Genomic DNA, 21,591 nt, shown 5'->3' on the forward strand with positions numbered 1-21,591 from the left:
ACACTGAAGTAGGTTCCCACAGATTTGCTGCCAGCCTGTGTTCACTTTCTTTCAACAAACAAGTTAGGTTGCTGAGAAGTATATTTATGCCTACCCATAAAGAAGGAAATCCCTGCACCCTCAGAGTTACATTTCCCTATAGGGCATGTAGTGGCACAGTGGAGCGGTATTATTTGGTAAACTCGCTCAGCAGCTCATTCACTGGTGCCAGCTCTGTAGAGATGTAGTCCCCGGTGCTGTCAGTCTGTCATGAGTGGTGTGTGTGTTTTTTGTTATCAAATTCTTGCAAGTACAGTATTCTGAATATGCAGATTTTTATCATTAGTTAGAAGCCCTCTGAGTTGTGCATTGTACTATTATTTTCTGTGTTAAGAGCTGACGCCTTCCTGCAGTTTTTGATTTTAAGTTTGTTTGATTTATTTGTTTGAATTTATTTTTTTTGCTCTGCTCTCTTTCATTAGTTGAGAACAATCCAAGGACAGGAAACTTCGGAGCCCTTGTGAGAATTTTCCTTAGCAGAACCAAAGAGCTGAAAATCTCAACAGAATGCCAAGAGTGAGTAAAGCATGTTCCTTTACTTGACTTTATTTAAAAAAAAAAAAAAAGAAAAAGCTTTATGTAAAATCTCATTTACAAAGATGTCCCAGAGTGGCAGGCACAAGCACACATTTAATTTGGTTTTGTTCCTTTACTCTAACTCTTTCTGTTATGAGTTTCCATCAAATTAAAAAATAAAAATTAATCTACCCCATTTGAAATATCCAATCCGTATGCCACTGAGGAGCCCTAAACTTACAACCCCTTTTTTCATTCTTCTACATTTTTCTGTTGTTCCAATTTAATAAAACATGCAGTCTGAACTACCTGTATGAATAGTACCAGTACTGAATCACCCACTATAACCATTGGGGGAAAAAGGGTTAAAAACCTTATTGCAGTAAGTAAATAACAATATAGCTACACAGTACACTCCAGTCTTATAAGGAACACAACAATTTACTTACACATTTTGAGATGAATGTGTCACTTTTAGCATGTAAAAGCCTACAGGTAATTAACCAAATGATCATGTAGTGTCTCTGTGCCTTTCCCAGACAGGGTGGATGCCTCTTTGTATTTTTATTATAAAATGTGTTCACTGGGAAGTCCCAGTTTAGTCATCTTGTCTCATTTTCTGTGGAGACCTGGTTGACACAGGCAGACAGTTGTTACATGATCATTCAAACATTAAACAGTAATAGTTGCATCAACATAAATATTTACATGAATCCTCCCTATGCGAGTCTTCGAAATTCATTCCAGAATACACAAATATATGTAACGCATCTGAAAAAAAAGAAAGTATTTATTGTAATAGGTAAAGTACTGGAAATTGTTGCACAATTCTCTCTAGAGCAATCACTGTATGTACAAACTGTTCTCGGAGTCCCTCGCGGAAAACAACACAAGTATTAAGTTCCTAGTACAAAAAACATTTTAGACTTGACTTGAAGACCAGGGTTGAAAAAGATGGCATCTTACAGCTCTATAATGGTCTTATACATTGGCCATGTCCCTGCTCACCTGCATTTTGAACCCTGTTGGAATGAATAACTTCATTTGTAGTGACCTTATCGGTGCAAGAGGAGGGTCTATGGGGGTGGGAAGGGGTCAGTTTATACATCTAATTTCCTGATATTTCACAAAAAAAGAAGAGACACATCCGCTTCTGCATTACTTCTGGTTGAGCAACAGTTAAGCAGAAGGTTACATTGCTTGGTTAGTCAGAACGTTGTGGTATAATTGTGGTAGTCCGGTAGGAGACTTCTGTCTCCTCTTACAGCAATACGTCTCTGAATGCATCATAACCAAGGAGGTAATTGAACGGAATTATGTGGCTTATGCAAGTGTGCATCAGCACTAGACACCTAGGCTCCTAAACTGCAGGTTCAATCTATACCACATGTGAGATTCAGAAACAGGCATGTGACAAAAAGCTTAAATAATATAGTGAAATCCACTCCTTTTTAAAGATGAATGAGTTGAAGCAATTGGCGCACACTGGTATAGCAACAGTGATTAGTTATTGGTTACCTTATAGTAGATTAATAGTACCTTCCATGTGTGCGAAGCCTGGTAGTTAGCACCAAGCATACAAATGTGGGTGAATTGTTTATTTTACTGTTATATCTTTTCTTTCTTCTGCATACTCCTCTGTCCTCTCATGTTGTACAGTATTATTTTTGTACATTCAATAATGTGCCCCCTAAGGTCCAAAAATGTTATGGTCACTTTAGATCCATTTTCATGGGTGATCTCATAATTGTGAAGGTTATGTTGGCTGGGGCAGGTTCTCCTAATCATATTGAAGTGACCTGATGAGTCCAGGCAGATACTTCAGTGGGCTCCAGGGTTCAGTAGCTTGGAAACATTTGGTGCTTGGGGTCACCTAGTTGTTCGTCAGTCCTCCTGAAATTGGGTTGAAAAGCAGAGTGAAATACTGTACATAAAAATGTGTAGAAGAAAAAAAGTATGTCCTTGAGTTTGGTGTTGGCAGAATATCAAAACATTATATCTTTCTTCAGAAAATAACCTGTAGTTCCCTACAGTGTGGGACAAGAAAAATTAACAGCTGTGGAAATAGTTTAAACTTTTGTTTGTATAGGATATAGTCAATAACTTCCAGGCAATTAGTAAGAAATGTGGCACACCCCACTAAACATCTTAGTTTAATTTAAAATATAACAGTATCACATGAGCTACAGTAACTTCTATAGGACAATTCTGGTCATAAGGCTGGCATTTCTAGACATAACAAATATAACTTTTCTTACCTATTTATTTTCCCATTGCAACATCCAGTACTGAGAAGAGGAACTAACCACATTGTTTTTTTTACTTCATTTGTAAAAACACACTTAAAATGATGTAGCATCAATTTAATGTTAATAAAACAATTACAAAAGAATCAGAAAGCCGCATTTCTGTCTGAGGTATTTTAATGGGCAAATGACGTCATTGAAGGTGTGGCCACAAGCAATTTAATAAAGCAACATTAGCATGCATAGCCTGGTCTGCTCAATACAGACAACTGTGTAGTTTATATATTTATTTTCCTAATGAGAGTCTGTTGCGAGTTAAGCTAGGATCGACAAACCTGACAAATATGTATATTGTTTACAATAAAATTGACATTTGACATTTATAGCCCTATTGCTAAATAAGAGTCGCCCGCGCTAGGATCCACACACAGAATATTGACTGCATTTTATCTAATTGTCTGTAGAAGTATATAAAACATATACATTTTACAAGGGATCAGATGAATATATATATATATATATAAAGCACAGCAGCTGTCAAGACCACAGATGTGAGAACTGGAAAATAATATTTCATTTTTTGTTTTATTTTATGAGACTAAACTGACCTGTCAGAGGAACTTTCTTTACCTCAGTTTCCACTTCTCACCTGAAGACTATCTTTTTGGTCTTGAAGTCTTGTATATTTTATATAACAATAGATATTCAGCTGATCATATTAAACCTCTCAAAAAATCATTGTACTTCAAATTGTCAGTCATAAATTATTTGAAAACATTTAACTAAAGAGAACATAATGGAGCTCCTTGTAATGGTCTGAGCTAGCTATGACAATAAAAAAATCACAATTGTTACTCTAGGATACAAGTTATTTTAAACATCTTATCTTATATTGACTTAAGTAGCATCTACATGTTCTGTGTCAGTACTAAACTAAAAATGAAGGGTGATGTAAGTTCTATAGCAGTGTTTTGTTGTTACCACGTACATGTTGTAATATCCTTGGAACATGAGCCAGAGGCTAGTCAAATTTAGCTCTCTGATTAACTGAACTGGGTTCTATGATTTGTAATGGAAATCAGGTATAGTTTAGTGTTTCCCATGCTGGATTACCTGAGATTTCCAGTAAGGGTCTGTGGCTCAAAGAGTAAAGTGACAGAGTTGGAGCTTGAACCCATCATTTCCAATCACTCTAAACACTTCTAAACACTACCTGCTTTTATTTTAAACATGCATAATAGATGTATATCTATTTTGGTTTTACAGTACATGTTTGTAACTTTAGCTCTTTTTTTTTTTTTTTTTTTACCCCACCAGTCAGTTGTTTATCTGGCAGGCCCACAATGCCTTGTTCATGATCCGCTGTCTGCTGAAAGTGTTCATCAGTCAGATGTCAGAAGAGGAGCTGCACTTACAGTTCAGTTACCAGGAGAGGGCACCAGGGACATGTGGTAAGTCTTGACTGAACTGTATAACTGTCCTGTGCACCATGCCATTCTGCTTCAGACAGAATGATCAGGACACACAATGTGACAAATAAAATATTGTTAGGGGTAAAATAGTAGTTTCAGATAACGGACAGTACGATCTGCACAGATCTATATTTATTTTTTTCCCAAACAAAAGTCCTCTTACTGTAAATGTAAATTTGTAAAATGTCACCAAACTAACATAATACGTCTCATAATAGGCTATGGGTCATCCAGGCTACTTGGTGTCCTGATGGAATGGTTATTGAGTCTGGCAAAAGAAAATTAGACTGGCTAATCAGTGCAAGCCTTGCAGCTGCAGGTTTCTCAGCTCTGCTCAACACAGGGACTAACGTGTGCAAAGTATGGAAGCTGAGTCTTGCCAGCGATGACAAACGTGGACTAGCTGTTTATTACCGGGCACCCTAAGAAAATCAAGATGCACACTATAAAGTACAATTATCATTGTTATTTCAAGAGAGTCACTGCTTGGAGAACATCCTAAGATAAGTTGATATTATGATTATTGTTGGAGCATATCGCTTTTCTTTTTCCTAAAAGAAATGTTTAACGCTTGTGCTTTTAACTTGGTAAATAAAACAAGCCTGAAAAAAAATTGTATAGAATTTTGTTCAGGTAAACATAATTATTATTATTTTTTTATTGTTTTATTAGCGATTCTTTTATACATACTAAGCAGCAGAGTTGGGGTCAAGTCCTTTTTTTTCAATTAAATTCCACCTCCACCTCAATTCAATCTGGTCAATTCCACCCATAAACATTCAATTCCAACTCCAATTCCAATTCTATTGCCTTCAATTCCAATTCCAATCCATGAAATAAATTGTGTAGATACATACAATAACTCACATTTATATGATATGTACATCTTTCCTCTTATTGCAATTGTTTTAATACAGAAATAAATATGATTTACAGTAGTATTATGATATACATCTGTCAATGTACATGTGTATATCCATCAGACCTGGGATAATGAGTAAATATGTTTTGTGAAAAGTAATTGTTTTCAAAATTTATTTCTGCAAAATGTACTTAATTATTTTCAAATAATACTTTCTACAATTTGTATTTAATTTTCCAAATAAGAGTTAATTTCTATAAAATGTATTTATTATTTGGAAAATAATTAAATACAAATTGTAGAAAGTATTATTTGAAAATAATTGAGTACATTTTTGCAGAAATAAATTATTTGAAAATATTTAAACTCAGATTGCAGAAGCTATTATTCAAATATTTGAAGATGATTTATGGAAAGCAATTATTTCAAAATCCCTATCCCTATCACATGCAAAACTATTTCTGTAGGAGACATACTACTGTATTAAATGTCCTAAAACACATTTTCAGCTAACCTTTATCACTGGAATTGTATATACACACATATAATGCAGTTGTTTGGAAGTGCACCATTCACACAGATTGTATTACACAGCGTTCTAGTTAAATAGGTATATATAACCATCAATCAGTCAAATTTTATTTTGTATACCGCCTTTCAAGGTGAGCCACCTTCACAAAGCGCTTAACATTAAAACAATTCAATGCAATGGAAAGACATAAAAAAGTTGACAAACAATAAAAATATAATAAAAAACCTAAATAAAAATAGTAAGTAATAAAAAGATAATATCCACCATTAGTGATTACACCTGTCGGAACACACGTGACACATTAAACCATTTAAATAAAAGGATATTAATTCCTAGGGGATGTCATATGTGTTTGGAGACGAGGGATGATGGAATCAGAAATAAATGGCCGAAAAAGTAAGCATTTTAGCAGCCCAGCTTACAAGTGCAGTTAGATGAAGTTGAGAATAAGGAATTGTTATTTTCGAAACTGAACAGCAGCAGTGGAGATGTGAGAGTGAGAAAACAGGCGGCGGCCCCCCCATCCTGCTGCAGTTTATCTGCAGAAGAAGAGAGAGGCATGGTATATAGCAACGCCCCCCCGTCCTTGTTAACCTTAAATCAATAACCAGTTATACCTGCTGTGGTGTTCATTCTCAGGAGACCTGGGACAGAATAAATGTTGATTTATCTGAGTGACACTTTTACCACACAATTATCCTTTGAAAACTGCTCTGTTTCAATTCAGTAGTAAGCGTCATTATCTAAGAAGCTAACAATGTTGTCGGTAAGCTTCACTTATGTTAATTACACACAGATGTGTTCTCTTGAAACTGTTAAGCCAGGCTTCACCAGCAGTACAATGACATTAACTTCTCATCTAAATGATTTAGTTCTTTATGATGAATATAGACTATAAATTATACCTTTAGCCAATTCATCACAATTAGTATTGATATGAAAATGGGTGAAATGCATTAACGTTTTTTTTTTTTTTATTCAATACAACAAACCTGGGTGGAACTGAATGGAATTGATGAATTCCACTCATTTTAACATGTCAATTCCAATTCTGTAACTTATTTTTTTCAATTCCAATTCCAATTCTGTAACTGATATTTTTTCAATTCCAATTCCAGAATTGGAATTGACCCATGAATTCCAATTCAATTTGGTTTTGACCCCAACTCTGCTAAGCAGTATTAATTCTCTTTCCCATAGATTTAATTTTGTTAAACACATATTATAAAAGTGTTTTCTATATACATGTTATAAGTATATCAGAATTTTTTGTGGAATTTGATCAGCTGTGTTCAAGTAGTATTTGTTATTTCTACTGTGTTGTCACAGTGACATCATTTAATATTAAGAATGCCTCAGGCTAGTAACATGTAAATCTAATTTGAGGTTCTGTAAAAATACAAACATTTGACAATCTGAAATCCAAGATACTAAGCATAACATGCTTAATGATTGTGTACTGCAAGTAAATCATTTAGTAAAGTAGGTTTAATAGTGAAGGGAAATGTCAGGACAGTACAAGCCAGCATGTCTAACCAATCTGGTCAGAGCAGTAATTTTATTTCCCACTCATTATGGCAAAATGAACACTACGTTACTGTAATTAGTGTTTATCAACAATTTGATTTCTGTCAAGTATGTCATACTTGAGGAAGGGTGGGGGGTGGAATGACAAATACAATATATATATATATATATATAATATATATATATATATAGATAGTACCAGTCAAAAGTTTGAGTACACTTGCTGGAAACTAGGTTTTTTTCATAATTGACAATGTTTTACGTCGTATACGTTTCTGTAAATACTTGATAATGAAAACACATGTTACAATATACAAAACAAAACATAAGGCGTATCAAAGCAATGTTCAAAAAAATTGAAAATTGTCTCTAAATCTTGGATTCCTCAAAATAGCCACCCTTTGCCTCACAACACGAGGCATTCGGTTAACAAGTTTCAGCAGGAAATCACCCGACATGTCTTCCCAGCTCTTCTGCAGATATTCCCAGAGATGTAAGGCACTTGTGGGTAGCTTTGCTTTGACTCTTCTGTCCAGTTCGTCCCATACAAGTTCTATAGGATTGAGGTCTGGAGACTGGGCAGACCAGGTCATTAGATTGAGTTGTCCTTCACTTTCCTTCTTTGCCAGATAGTTCTTGCACAACTTTGAGGAGTGTTTCAGGTCATTATCTTGCTGAAGAATGAAGGACTGCCCAACTAGCCGTAATCCTGATGGAATGGCATGCCTCTGAAGTATGCTATGATAGCCATGCTGGTTGAGCTTGCCATGGACTTGGTAAAGATCACTAACACTGTCACCAGCAAAGCAACCCCAGACCACGACACTGCCTCCTCCATGCTTGACAGTGGGAACCACACATGCAGAACTCATGCGCTCACCCTCTCTGCGTCTTACAAATACTCGGCGGTTGGACCCAGATATTTCAAATTTTGACTCTTCCACTTCTCAAATGTCCTGTTTCTGTGTTTTTTGGCCCAGGCAAGTCTCTTCCTCTTATTCTGCACTCTTAACAATGGTTTCTTTGCAGTAATTCTTCCAGTTAGGCCAGCTTCACGCAATCTCCTCTGAACAGTTGATGTTGAAACATCTGTACTTCTAGTAGCATTTAGCTAAGCTTGTATTTCAGGGGCAGTTAATCGCCGGTTTCGCAGACTTGTGACTCGAATGAACTTGTTCTCTGATTCTGAGGTCACCCTTGGCCTGCCTGACCTTGTTCGGTCCTCATGAGTGCCAGTTTCTTCAAATCGTTTGATGGTCTTGGCCACAGCAGTTACAGACACTTGCAAAGTTCTTGCGATTTGTCTTTAAAGATTGACCTTCATTTCTTAAAGTAATTACAGTCTTTTTTTCTTTGCTTAACTGAGCGTATTTTGCCATTTTCTGCTCCCTTACATTCAGGAATGACAAACTTGTGCCTATGTGACCTATATTTATAATAATCATGGACCCCCACCTGTTAACAATAATTGGTGACAAAAGGTTAATTTGGTAACATGCTAGTTACCTCGGAGAACATCTAACAAAGACACTTTTATACTTAGGCCAGTGTTCTAACACCGTGTTATACACATTTCAGGCTTTTAACTGACTTGGGCTTCAGACTGGAATCCCCTTGCTTTGGGTGACCATTTCTTTGAAATTGACAAGATTTACATTTTCATTTAAAAAAATGAAAACTTTTGACTGGTACTTTTGACTGGTACTATATATATATATATACAGTGCCTTGCGAAAGTATTCGGCCCCCTTGAACTTTGCGACCTTTTGCCACATTTCAGGCTTCAAACATAAAGATATGAAACTGTAATTTTTTGTGAAGAATCAACAACAAGTGGGACACAATCATGAAGTGGAACGAAATTTATTGGATATTTCAAACTTTTTTAACAAATAAAAAACTGAAAAATTGGGCGTGCAAAATTATTCAGCCCCTTTACTTTCAGTGCAGCAAACTCTCTCCAGAAGTTCAGTGAGGATCTCTGAATGATCCAGTGTTGACCTAAATGACTAATGATGATAAATAGAATCCACCTGTGTGTAATCAAGTCTCCGTATAAATGCACCTGCACTGTGATAGTCTCAGAGGTCCGTTTAAAGCGCAGAGAGCATCATGAAGAACAAGGAACACACCAGGCAGGTCCGAGATACTGTTGTGGAGAAGTTTAAAGCTGGATTTGGATACAAAAAGATTTCCCAAGCTTTAAACATCCCAAGGAGCACTGTGCAAGCGATAATATTGAAATGGAAGGAGTATCAGACCACTGCAAATCTACCAAGACCTGGCCGTCCCTCTAAACTTTCAGCTCATACAAGGAGAAGACTGATCAGAGATGCAGTCAAGAGGCCCATGATCACTCTGGATGAACTGCAGAGATCTACAGCTGAGGTGGGAGACTCTGTCCATAGGACAACAATCAGTCGTATACTGGACAAATCTGGCCTTTATGGAAGAGTGGCAAGAAGAAAGCCATTTCTTAAAGATATCCATAAAAAGTGTCATTTACAGTTTGCAGCAAGCCACCAGGGAGACACACCAAACATGTGGTTGAAGGTGCTCTGGTCAGATGAAACCAAAATCGAACTTTTTGGCAACAATGCACAACGTTATGTTTGGCATAAAAGCAACACAGCTCATCACCCTGAACACACCATCCCCACTGTCAAACATGGTGGTGGCAGCATCATGGTTTGGGCCTGCTTTTCTTCAGCAGGGACAGGGAAGATGGTTAAAATTGATGGAAAGATGGATGGAGCCAAATACAGGACCATTCTGGAAGAAGACCTGATGGAGTCTGCAAAAGACCTGAGACTGGGACGGAGATTTGTCTTCCAACAAGACAATGATCCAAAACATAAAGCAAAATCTACAATGGAATGGTTCACAAATAAACATATCCAGGTGTTAGAATGGCCAAGTCAAAGTCCAGACCTGAATCCAATCGAGAATCTGTGGAAAGAACTGAAAACTGCTGTTCACAAATGCTCTCCATCCAACCTCACTGAGCTCGAGCTGTTTTGCAAGGAGGAATGGGCAAAAATTTCAGTCTCTCGATGTGCAAAACTGATAGAGACATACCCCAAGCGACTTACAGCTGTAATCGCAGCAAAAGGTGGCGCTACAAAGTATTAACTTAAGGGGGCTGAATAATTTTGCACGCCCAATTTTTCAGTTTTTTATTTGTTAAAAAAGTTTGAAATATCCAATAAATTTCGTTCCACTTCATGATTGTGTCCCACTTGTTGTTGATTCTTCACAAAAAATTACAGTTTCATATCTTTATGTTTGAAGCCTGAAATGTGGCAAAAGGTCGCAAAGTTCAAGGGGGCCGAATACTTTCACAAGGCACTGTATGTATATATATATATATATATATATATATATATATATATATATAATGAGTATGTTTGGTGCTTTGGGACTGTCAAGGATTATTTTATGTTTATATAAAGCACTGAACAGTAATGGCTTTCAGATTCGTAATAAATATTTCCTCATCTGAAAATACTGAATAAATATATACTTTTGATCCCAGTGGTTCCCTGTTCCGTGTGTTGGCCATTATAGTCTAATTTACTGGGTTTAAGAGCAAAGGTTTGTCCTTTTGTTGGCTGGCATTTTTTTTCTTTTTCAAATCTCACTGTTTATGGGAACACTTTGAGACATTTAAAAGTTACAAATTAATGTGCTTATTTTGGGAGAGATTGAGTGGTACTGAAGTATTTGGTATTCTGAAGTAGTGTAAAATGTCCAGTACAAAAACATTTCACTTGGGATTTAAAATGTAAAAATGAATCAACCGCAAATAATTAGACCTATACCCCAAGCAAGTGTGGTTTCAGTGGTTGGATTCAAGCTTGACAAGTGACTCAACATTTGGCATGTGTAAATATGTCTATTGTGTTTTTGTTTTTTCATGTTCTGTATTGGCGGCAAGTCAAACATTCTGATATAAACCATCTCCACCAAAGCAATGTTTAAAGTTTTTTTGTTTTTAAATTGAAAGAGACCGAAATTTAGTTTTTTAGGTGTGGGTACTCGCTTTACAGATTTCCATAAGCCGTATTCTCTTCAGATGTGATGGCATTATGTTGCACAGTGCATTATGCCTTGAAATGACTCTCTATTTGGCAAGTCACAGTTACACAACCGGCTTATAGCATTTGGGAAGTACTTTAGTCAAAACTGGTTAAAATATCTTTATTATTCTTGTTTTTGAACTGCTCTTATCCGTGAGCTAGTGTTCTGGATAAACATGCTTGTGTGTTTGGTTGTTGACATGTTTTAATAGGTTACTAGGGCACTGATCCATAATGCTGAACTGGCAGGCGCAGAATACACAATATATAATTATGACCATATGCACATTTTTATTAATTAACATTTGCGGTCCATGAAACTGTTCAAGATAAAGTTAGAAGTTTGTTTTTTTATCTAAGAGAATGCTTATAAACTCCCGAAACAACAACAAAAACTTAAACCAAACATTTCTTATGTTTTTTGGGCCTGATCTGCAATATTGTATGCAGTATTTTGCATTTAATATTGAGTAAGTGAGGTAATGGAACATACAGTAAGTTTTGCATAGCCCGGTCTATCATCAAAAAAGGAAATCCAATTTAAAATACCCCCTTGCTTTTTTGTATTGCAGTGCCTACATAAGTGATGATAAAATTTGGTATAGAAGGTGAATGCTACTCAACCTTGGCTGCAATAAAATGCTGATATATAATTTATACAAACAAATACACAGTCATCATAGGAAAAAAAAAGCAGATATCGGGTAGACTGATCATGTTTGAACTCTTCATAATTTTTTTTAGCTGCTGGCGAAGAAGATCTCTTTGAGGAGGTGATGTGTAACCTGGTCCATCTCATTATTGAAGTACCCTTACTGTAAGTATTTTTTATTTTTTCAAAACAAGTTCTTGTATTCTTTCCTTGAAGGTTGCGGGGCATGCATGTTATTCCTTACTGTGCTCATTATACTACAGAAATTTTACAATAGCCCATGAGATGGTGCAGAGTAGATACAATGATGTACTGATGTGTCGTCAGGTGCAGTACAGTGAATGAAAAATAATGTCCAAACAGCGTTTTCTCCCCAAAACAGTCAGTGTATTTAATAATAACAAATAATAACAACAAAAGTAGTCCACCCCTTTACCAACGATGGAATTGGGGAGTACACAGCAGGCTTTCAATCCAAAACAAAAAACCAAACAAAACAGGACTCGACAGTGTGCGTGCTCGAGTCCTGGGAAACGTATTGCCGGTGAGTGTGATGCGGTGCTGTGCTGTGCTGTGCAGAAACACGCTCCTATCTGCCGGTCCGCGGCTCACTCCTCCTCTACAACGAAACACACAACAAACCAAAAAGATAAACAGTACAGACTCCGGCTGTCTGTACACGTCAGCGCAAGGCAGCATATTGACGTAGCTGCTTCCCCTTTGTACCCACAAAGCCCTCCCTGCAAACAACCCGTTGCCATGGTTTCTCCAATCGAGGGCCGTCCCGCAGCTGATTGCAATGGAGTCTTTCCGGGTACATGCAACTACGCGCTGCCCCTAATATGGTCACCTTCCGGTTTCTGCCTACCGTCAAAGCAGACCAGCTAGGAGGCAGCATGCCACCGTCCTTACACAGCGTCCTTTCCGATCGGGAGGGAGATTTACAACATTGACTCTTTGTCTCTTTATCACAAGATGTCACGATAGGATAGGTAGATAGGATAGGTAGGGCAGCAGTGTGGAGTAGTGATTAGGGCTCTGGACTCTTGACCGGAGAGTTGTGGGTTCAGTCCCAGGTGGGGGACACTGCTGCTGTACCCTTGAGCAAGGTACTTTACCTAGATTGCTCCAGTAAAAACCCAACTGTATAAATGGGTAATTGTATGTAAAAATAATGTGATATCTTGTAACAATTGTAAGTCGCCCTGGATAAGGGTGTCTGCTAAGAAATAAATAATGCAATATGTATCACAATTCCTGGTCCTGATGAGCTACTTGTATGATGCATCAAATGATCATTTAATCACAAAGTATTTGGTTAAAAAAAAAAAAGTTTAAGAGTTAGGGAGAGTATGTATTCATAGCAACTATAAAACACTTATTCTTAATTAAAGAACCACTTGGTGAATTACAGTGAGCTATGTTGTACTTTTGAGCTCAAAGTACAGTGGTATAAAAACTTAAGGAAACGTGAACATTGCTGTTGCTTTCTAAATAAATAAATCTAATAAACTGAGAGCAACGGTAGTTCCTAGCGCCAAGTTATCAGCGAAAACTGCCAGAGGCTCTTTACAGCAAGGATAGTTTATGTATAGCAAAAGTAAATCAGCCAAAAGCACCATTTCAATTTTAATTTGTCGCTCCCAACACTTAGGCAGAATGTGGAAAACAAGGTCAATACCTGCCATACAGTTAGAGAAATAAGTCGCCAAAGTAAGATAAAAATGTCCTTCTCCTTTTTCACCTGCTTTTTTGCAGATTTTTGCTGACCCCAGGGAGTTCTATCCACGCGTATGTATATATATAATTATATAATTTATTTCTTAGCAGACACCCTTATCCAGGGCGACTATTAATACAATTAAGAGCAAGATAAAATACAATGACTTCGGTTCTAGCAAGTACAAGTATATGACAAAATACGATTCAATAACGGAGCAGATAACAGTGTCGGTGATAGTTATATCAGGATATAATTAAATACAAAATACTACAGATTAAATGACACTTGACAGATTACAATACTCTAAAGTACAGGGTTAAATGCAACGTCTAATGTGACGTCTATATCATATATATAATAAAAAAAGGTCTGGCATGCTTGGGATTTGATGAAACTATAACCTTCAGTTTGCAAGTGTGTTGTGTAGCACTGATAGTGTAACACGATTAGTTGCGAAAACAAGCAGTATTTTGAAAGATGAAGTCAGCCAGCTGAGAATTCTCTGGACTTTGTTAATATTTACTCGATTCTGGTTTATGAGAGTAATGCTATTTGTGGTCCCCACTGGACAAAAAGGAACCTTAATTTCTGAGAATTAGCTATGCTGAAGGATAGCCTAAATATTTGGTAAAAGTAAAACATAAATAAATAAATAAATACATACATACATTAGTAAATATTGAAATAAATGAATACATAAATCAATACATAGACATTTATTTATTTCTTTATCTATCTTGACATTTATTTATTTATTTATTTTTCACAATCAGATTTAAACACTGCCATTTAATAATGTATGAAACTAAAATAAATACTCAACAGTTCTTGTTCAGTTTTATATTCGTGAATATTTTTGTACATAAAGGTCATCATGCTTTCATATATTTCTACTTTCAAATTAAAAAAATATATTGTAACGACCCGGACAATTGCTTCGTTGCAGGACTTGTATGTTCAGTTTGTCTCGTCTGTGTTTTATGTTACATGTATTGTAAGGGGAACGGGTCACTGTTACTTAGCATGGGAAGAGGGAGTGAGTGAATGAGTGGGGAGAATCTGTGTTGCTGTTTTCCGGGGTTGCAGAACATGGATGTGACTGGTTGATGAGCCAGACAGCAGCGGGAAACGACGGGAGGTTATATAAGGGGGTGCATGAACCTGGGGACTGGAGTCAGTCCAGCGCTGAACTTGAATGAGAAACTTTGGGTGCGACTGAGCGAGCGTGTGAGCTGTGACCGGAGAGAAAATGCAGTGAAAGTGCCAAGACTAAAACGTAGGCTTATTATTTTGGTGACGTGAATTCCGGCCCCTGACAGGAATTCTCTGTAGTTTCAAATAAAAAACAAACATTTTGAGAATTCAACATAGTCTCCCTACTACTTCCTAAACATGAAAATGTTACAATATACTAAATGAATGGATCAAGCTTATTATGATAATTTGCTAAATCAGATGAAAGCTTTCAATACAATCGAGATAATACATAATTACGGGTTTACTTGAATCGCGATTTCGCGGAAATCGGGAAATTGAGGGGTCACCGTGAAATTCACCTCTTTTAGGGGCCAATGCATAGCGAACAAGTATGGAGAGAAAAAAAAGAAACCTTTAAATGAACTAGTGCACAACGCAAGTGATGCAAAGTACGTATCTTTTTATTATTTTTTATTATTCCTTCCCTGTCCTGTGTTTTGATTTAGGTTGCATTGTTTTGATTCAATATAGTTTTCAGCATTGGAGGTAAAATGCCAGAAATGGACGACAAAGCAAAAAAAGCTAAATATATTTCGGCTGATGATCTTGTCAAGATATTTCCCAAAGAAACTGTACATGCAGATGGAGGTAATTGTTTTGCACATCTTGTAATGTGTCTGGAGAAAATACGATTGATTGCTATTTAGCTTCAGAATCACACATTAAACGAAAGGCTACAGAGGCTGCTGAACAGAACGTAAAATAAACAGCTTTCAGAAAACAAGCTAGAAAGGCAGTGCAGACAAAAAGTATTTCTGTCAGTTGTAGTTTCCCCACATTGTCTGGGACAAGGTCTTCCCAATTGTTTCTTCTAACTTAGCTTGTGTTTTTGATACAAGTTAGAAGAAAGTTGGGGCAACCTTGTCCCCCATCGGTTTTACAGTTGTGCCTATTTGCTTTTTGCTGGGCAAGGTTGCCACAATGGTTTCTTGAAACCTGGCTTGTGTTTTTGATATCTCCCACTTTAAATGGCTGGGCACTTTTGATAACTTGCATTTTTTCACATTTCCAATGAGTCAGATAGAATCTACAAAACTAAATGTTCGGTGGATTTTTATTGAAATTGTATTTATTTTCTGTGAGGATTACATAAGTATAGCTTGCAAGTTATTTAAAAATACCATTTGTATCAAAAGGTAACCAATAACACATTTAAGTGGAGTACGGTATTCAGGAGCAGGTAATGTGGAGGCTGGTGGTGGGTGGAGGAGAAGCCCAACAAATGGGAATTCTTTTGCCATCTCATTGACATGTTAAAATGGTTATCTTACAGAGCCTCTGTGCGTCACCAGCAGTTGTTAACAGTAACTCTGTAGTGACACATAACTGTAACAACTTGGGAGTAATGACAGTGACCAGGCATAATGATAAGGCTGATATTTTGGGATGCGATAACAGCGCAGGCCCCTTTTTGAAGGTAGAGGTTCCCAGTAGGGTGAGGTATTTGTTTGTTGTGAGTATCATAGAAACCACAAGTACTGGGGGAGAGATGTCAGGCTGCTTGTGATTTTTGTCCCAGAGCCAAATTACTGAAAACTAACTCAAAAGAGAGAAAAGTCTATTGGCAATACTCTTACAGGCTTGCATGTCACCCTCCTGTAATTCACTCTGATGGTGGAGATTATTTTGAGAACATTATTAAGTACAGAAGGGCTTGGGGCGTGAAGGATTACACAAACCCCTGTCCCTTGTTGTCCATATCGTAACAATTTTTTTTGCAGCGTATTCCTGATAGCTTTGATATTTTTTTTATTCACACATCATAGATAACTAAACTAGAAAATTACTTTCCAACTTTTACTCCAGTGCCTTGCAATTGGATTATAATCACAAGTCCAATGTATTTTTCCATCTGCCACTGGGATTGCAACCCAACCTGTGGCCATAGTCTCCAGCCACATTTCCTATCATCAGGGACTAATTCAATCTGCTCACGAAAGTTTACAGCAAGGTCATATTACACAATTATGATGTCAAATAAAGACAAAATAACAAACAAAATTCTGTTTAGGTTAAAAATAACCCTAATAATCTTGCCCTGTGTCACGTGCAGCCTTTGCACATGAACGCTTATTACAGTGTCACTTTCTCCATCAGAGCAACGGAGATGGAGTCTGTGTTCCAGATTTGAACCTCTTTACTTGCTTTACTCTACCATGCAAGACTGTTACATAAGAACAGAAAATTTACAAATGAGAGGAGGCCATTCAGCCCATCTTGCTTGTTTGGTTGTTAGTAGATTACTGATCACAGAATCTCATCAAGCAGCTTCTTGAAGGATCCTAGGGTGTCAGCTTCAGCAGCATTACTGGGGAGTTGGTTCCAGACTCCCAAAATTCTCTGTGTAAAAAAAAAAAAAGTGCCTCCTATTTTCTGTTCTGAATGCCCCTTTATCTAATCTCCATTTGTGACCCCTGGACCTTGTTTCTTTTTTCATGTCGAAAAAGTCCCATGGGTCAAGATTGTCAATACCTTTTAGAATTTTGAATGCTTGAATCAGATCGCCGCGTAGTCTTCTTTGTTCAAGGCTGAACAGATTAAATTCTTTCAGCCTGTCTACATATGACATGCCTTTTAAACCCAGAATAATTCTGGTCGCTCTTCTTTGTACTCTTTCTAGAGCAGCAATATTCTTTTTGTAGCGAGGTGACCAGAACTGAAACACAATATTCTAGGTGAGGTCTTACTAATGCATTGTAAAGTTTTAACATTACTAACCTTGATTTTAAATTCAACACTTTTCACTATATATCTGAGCATTTTGATGGCCTTTTGGTTTATAGCTTCCCCACATTGTCTAGATATGTCTGCCCAGTTCTGAATGCTGTCTAGATCATTTTGAGTGACCTTTGCTGCTGCAACAGTGTTTGCCACTCCTCCCATTTTTGTGTCGTCTGCAAATTTAACAAGTTTGCTTACTGTACCAGAATCAGTCATTAATGTAGATTAAGAATAGCAGAGGATTTAATTCTGATCCCTGTGGTACTCCACTGGTTACCTCGCTCCATTTTGAGGTTTCTCCTCTAATCAGTACTTTCTGCTTTCTACATGTTAACCACTCCTTAATCCATGTGCATGGATTTCCTTGAATCCCTACTGCATTCAGTTTCAGAATTAATCTTTTATGCTGGACTTTGTCAAAAGCTTTCTGGAAATCTAAATAAACAATGTCATATGCTTTGCGATTATCTATTGTCGATGTTGCATCCTCAAAAGAATCAAGCAGATTAGTTAGACATGATCTGCCTTTCCTAAAACCATGCTGACTGTCTCCCAGGATACTGTTACCATATAGGTAATTTTCCATTTTGGATCTTATTATAGTTTCCATAAGTTTACATATAATAGAAGTCAGACTTATTGGTCTGTAGTTACCTGGTTTGGTTTTGTCTCCCTTTTTGTGGATCGGTATTACGTTTGCAATTCTCCAGTCTGTCGGTACAACCCCTTTGTCAAGAGACTGTTATATGATCTTGGTTAGCGGCTTGTAAATAACTTTGTTCATTTCTTTGAGTACTAATGGGAGGATCTCATCCAACCCAGGGGATTTCTTTAAGAGCTCCTAGTCCGTTTAACACTTCTGCCTCGTTATGCTAAAGTTATTTAAAACTGGATAGGAACAGGTCAACATGTGGGGCATGTTGTCCGTATACTCCTTTGTAAAAACTTTTGCTGTTTTTTTTTTTTCCTCCATCTATGATTTTGCCATTTGTATCTCTTAGACATTTTACCTCCTCTTTGTATGTTCTCTTGGTGTTATAATATTGGAAAAACTTTTTGGAATTGGTTTTAGCCCCTTGACCTTTTTAACTTACTTTTTGATTTGAGTTTGCAGTTCCAAGTACTCTTTCTGTGTACTTTGTTTTTTTGGTCCCTTTTGAACGCTCTGTAAAGTGCCTTTTTACTCTGAATATTTTTATTTAATTGATCTATTAAACCATTTTGGCCATTTTGTTTTAGATTTTGATTTGTCCACTTTTGGGATGTAATTGTTTTGCGCCTCCAGTACTACATTTTTGAAAAACAGCCATCTTTTTCTGTGGATGTTTTCTCTTTTTACTCCAATCTACTTCTGTTAGTCTCTGTTTCATTCTTTCATTGTTTGCCTTTTTAAAATTATAAACCTTAGATTTAGTCGTTACTTTTGGGGTTTTAAAAACCACTTCAAATGATACCATGTTGTGATCTGAGTTTGCCAGTGGTTCTCTGACCTCTGTTGTAGTTGTTCTGTCTCAGTTATTTGAAAAGACTAAATCAAGGCATGCCTCCCCTCTAGTCGGTGCCTTGACAAATTGCTTTAGGAAGCAGTCATTTGTTATTTCTACCATTTCAATTTTGTCTGTCGTGCTCGCTACCGGGTTTTCCCATTTTGTACGGGGGAAGTTGAAATCCCCCATTAATATGGCTTCTCCTTTGCTGCACGCATTTCTAATGTCCTTGTATTGCAGATTATTTTGCTCGGTGTCTGAATTTGGCGGTCTTTGAATTTGTGTACATTATTCTGACCCGTATTGATTCTGCGTTGTTTTTTTCTTCTAGATTTAACACCTTGGCTTCAAGACTATTTCTGATGTATAGCGCTACCCCTCCACCTTTTCTGTCCTGCCTGTCTTTCCTATACAGTGTATACCCACTAATAATATATTTGTCTCCATCACTCTTGGATAGGAAAGTTTCTGTAACACCTTACACATTGTAGTTACTTGTTAGTGCAGTAGCTTCAAGTGGCTGTCTTACCTGAGTTGTTGCCCTTGTTTTGATGTAGCCTCCCTTATGTTTTTTTGTTGATTTCTCCCCCCAGTGGATGCCCCCACTGTCAAAAATCATATTAAAGCCAATTAACAATGATGATGTCTGTGAATTTTTTTTAACTGCGATCTCAATAATTCTGAGGAATATTTCATCAACATCTTGTATACAAAGCATAAATTATATAATGTACATACAGTCAAACCTGTTCATTTAACAGAATGTTCTCATAATTAGGATGCAGTGGCTTAGGACTTAAAGGCAAACCTTTTAAAAGGAAAATAAACACCAAAAACTTCAAGCCATACTCATAGGAGTATGAAAACAATGTGTGCGGTAATCGAAAAAGATCTTATGCTTATGCTGACGTTGGTATCAGGATGCAATGAATTAATACGTACTTGAAAGGCAGATGCAGGCATTGAAATTTGCAAAGGATTTAAAACATTTTGTGTGACCTGAGACAGGCAAGCATTCATTACTTTCACAAAATAATTTGTTTTGTAAATGCATTATCTAAATGAATGTTATTGAATTACATACTTCATTTTGTTCATATTACATCTTCTGGCTTTTACAGTGTATGTAAGACACCCATAATTACAGGAAAGCATGTCAGAGACAAATAGAAAGTTCATATGTTATGGGCCCTCTTTTAAGAGACCACCTGTGTTAAGAGACCGCTATTAGACTGTCCCTTGTGTGGTCTCTTAAAACAGGTTTGACCGTATTTTGTTAGGACCTGAAAATTAAGGAATAACTTTCCATTCCACTTCTACCAACAAACCATACAAAACTGCACCTTTGATCAATATCCTTTTCCAAATAGTATATATCTCATGTTTTGATTGTAGTTATGCATCACATTGTGGAGGACTGGGTGCGAGATTGGAATGGAATCAAAGAAAAGAAGGGTATATCCTGTTTGGAACTGGCTTATCTTTGTCCTGATCAAAACAAAGCACTGATCACTGCCGATCCCCATATAACCGACCCCCCCCTTCCTTTAGGCTTTTATTTAACCCTTTTGATCGGGCCACAGGAAGGACAATATTTAAACCTGGTTCCTGTGTGATTTCAACTGTAGTTGCTATTAATCCCTCCTTTTTGGCAGAGCTCGACATTACCTAAGTATTAGTCCAGATTAACCTCTTGATACTGTGAACAATGTAATTGTGGAGAGAAAATGTTTCCAGACTGGATATCCTACTTTACAGTCTGGAATTGCATTGCTGAGATTATGATCTGGCACCGCAAGTCACTTTTTGTCCTTTATTTATTTTGGCATCTACTCCCAAGGAAGGTGACCATTCCACTTGCTGTGTTATCCTGAAAAAACTGTCTTTTGGATGGAATAAATAGATGTGCTGGTGGCTCAGAAGTTCGACAATGGAGTATCAGGCCCAATTAACTAGGGAATTATTTCAGGATTTTTTTTTTTCTTTTTTCAAAGTCTTTTTTGATGAATCAAAATATTTGTTTTTTAAACTGTTGTGGTGTTTGCATAATTGTCAACAGTGTAGAACAGTTTTCTGAATATTCAACAATCTTCAAAAAAGATTGTGAGTAAGGCACAGTAACAATGGACTATGGTAAAATAATTAAGCATTCAACATTTCTCTAATTAATGAGAATCATACAGTAGATAGACTGTATAGAATAAATAAATGTTACTACTACAGCAATGCGTTCACAGCAGTGCATGTTCATTGGGTCACTTCCTCCATTGGAGTAATTTTAGAATAGTCCTCTTTGGAAAGCGATTGTCAAAACTGCAGTTTTGTTTTGTGTTTAATATAAATGCGCAACAGTGCTAAACATGTTTATTTCTGGGTCTATTTAAAGGTGTATACAGTAGTATAATTCCAGTTGAAAGCTAGGACCTTCTTTTTGCTTGATCTGTCTTAATTTAATTCATAATTTGAATGTTGCCTCAC

The 21,591-nt window shown here is 36.8% G+C and overlaps 1 protein-coding gene across 5 annotated transcripts in view; it reads left to right on the plus strand.

The window, feature by feature from the left end:
• LOC117962753 (dymeclin-like) overlaps nt 1-21,591 on the plus strand; it is a 164,799-nt gene that overhangs the window by 15,627 nt on the left and 127,581 nt on the right. For 3 of the 5 annotated variants that reach the window (XM_059023737.1, XM_059023739.1, XM_059023752.1), the window contains exons 4-7: nt 462-555; nt 4,119-4,252; nt 12,018-12,090; nt 13,684-13,716. In XM_059023737.1, coding sequence (XP_058879720.1) covers nt 462-555; nt 4,119-4,252; nt 12,018-12,090; nt 13,684-13,716 — 334 coding nt within the window. The remainder of the gene's footprint in view (nt 1-461; nt 556-4,118; nt 4,253-12,017; nt 12,091-13,683; nt 13,717-21,591) is intronic. The other 2 variants (XM_059023756.1, XM_059023749.1) reach the window with 1 other exon arrangement.

This window comes from Acipenser ruthenus, chromosome 1 (assembly GCF_902713425.1).
Source record: "Acipenser ruthenus chromosome 1, fAciRut3.2 maternal haplotype, whole genome shotgun sequence".
Classification (NCBI taxonomy): Eukaryota; Metazoa; Chordata; class Actinopteri; order Acipenseriformes; family Acipenseridae; genus Acipenser; species Acipenser ruthenus.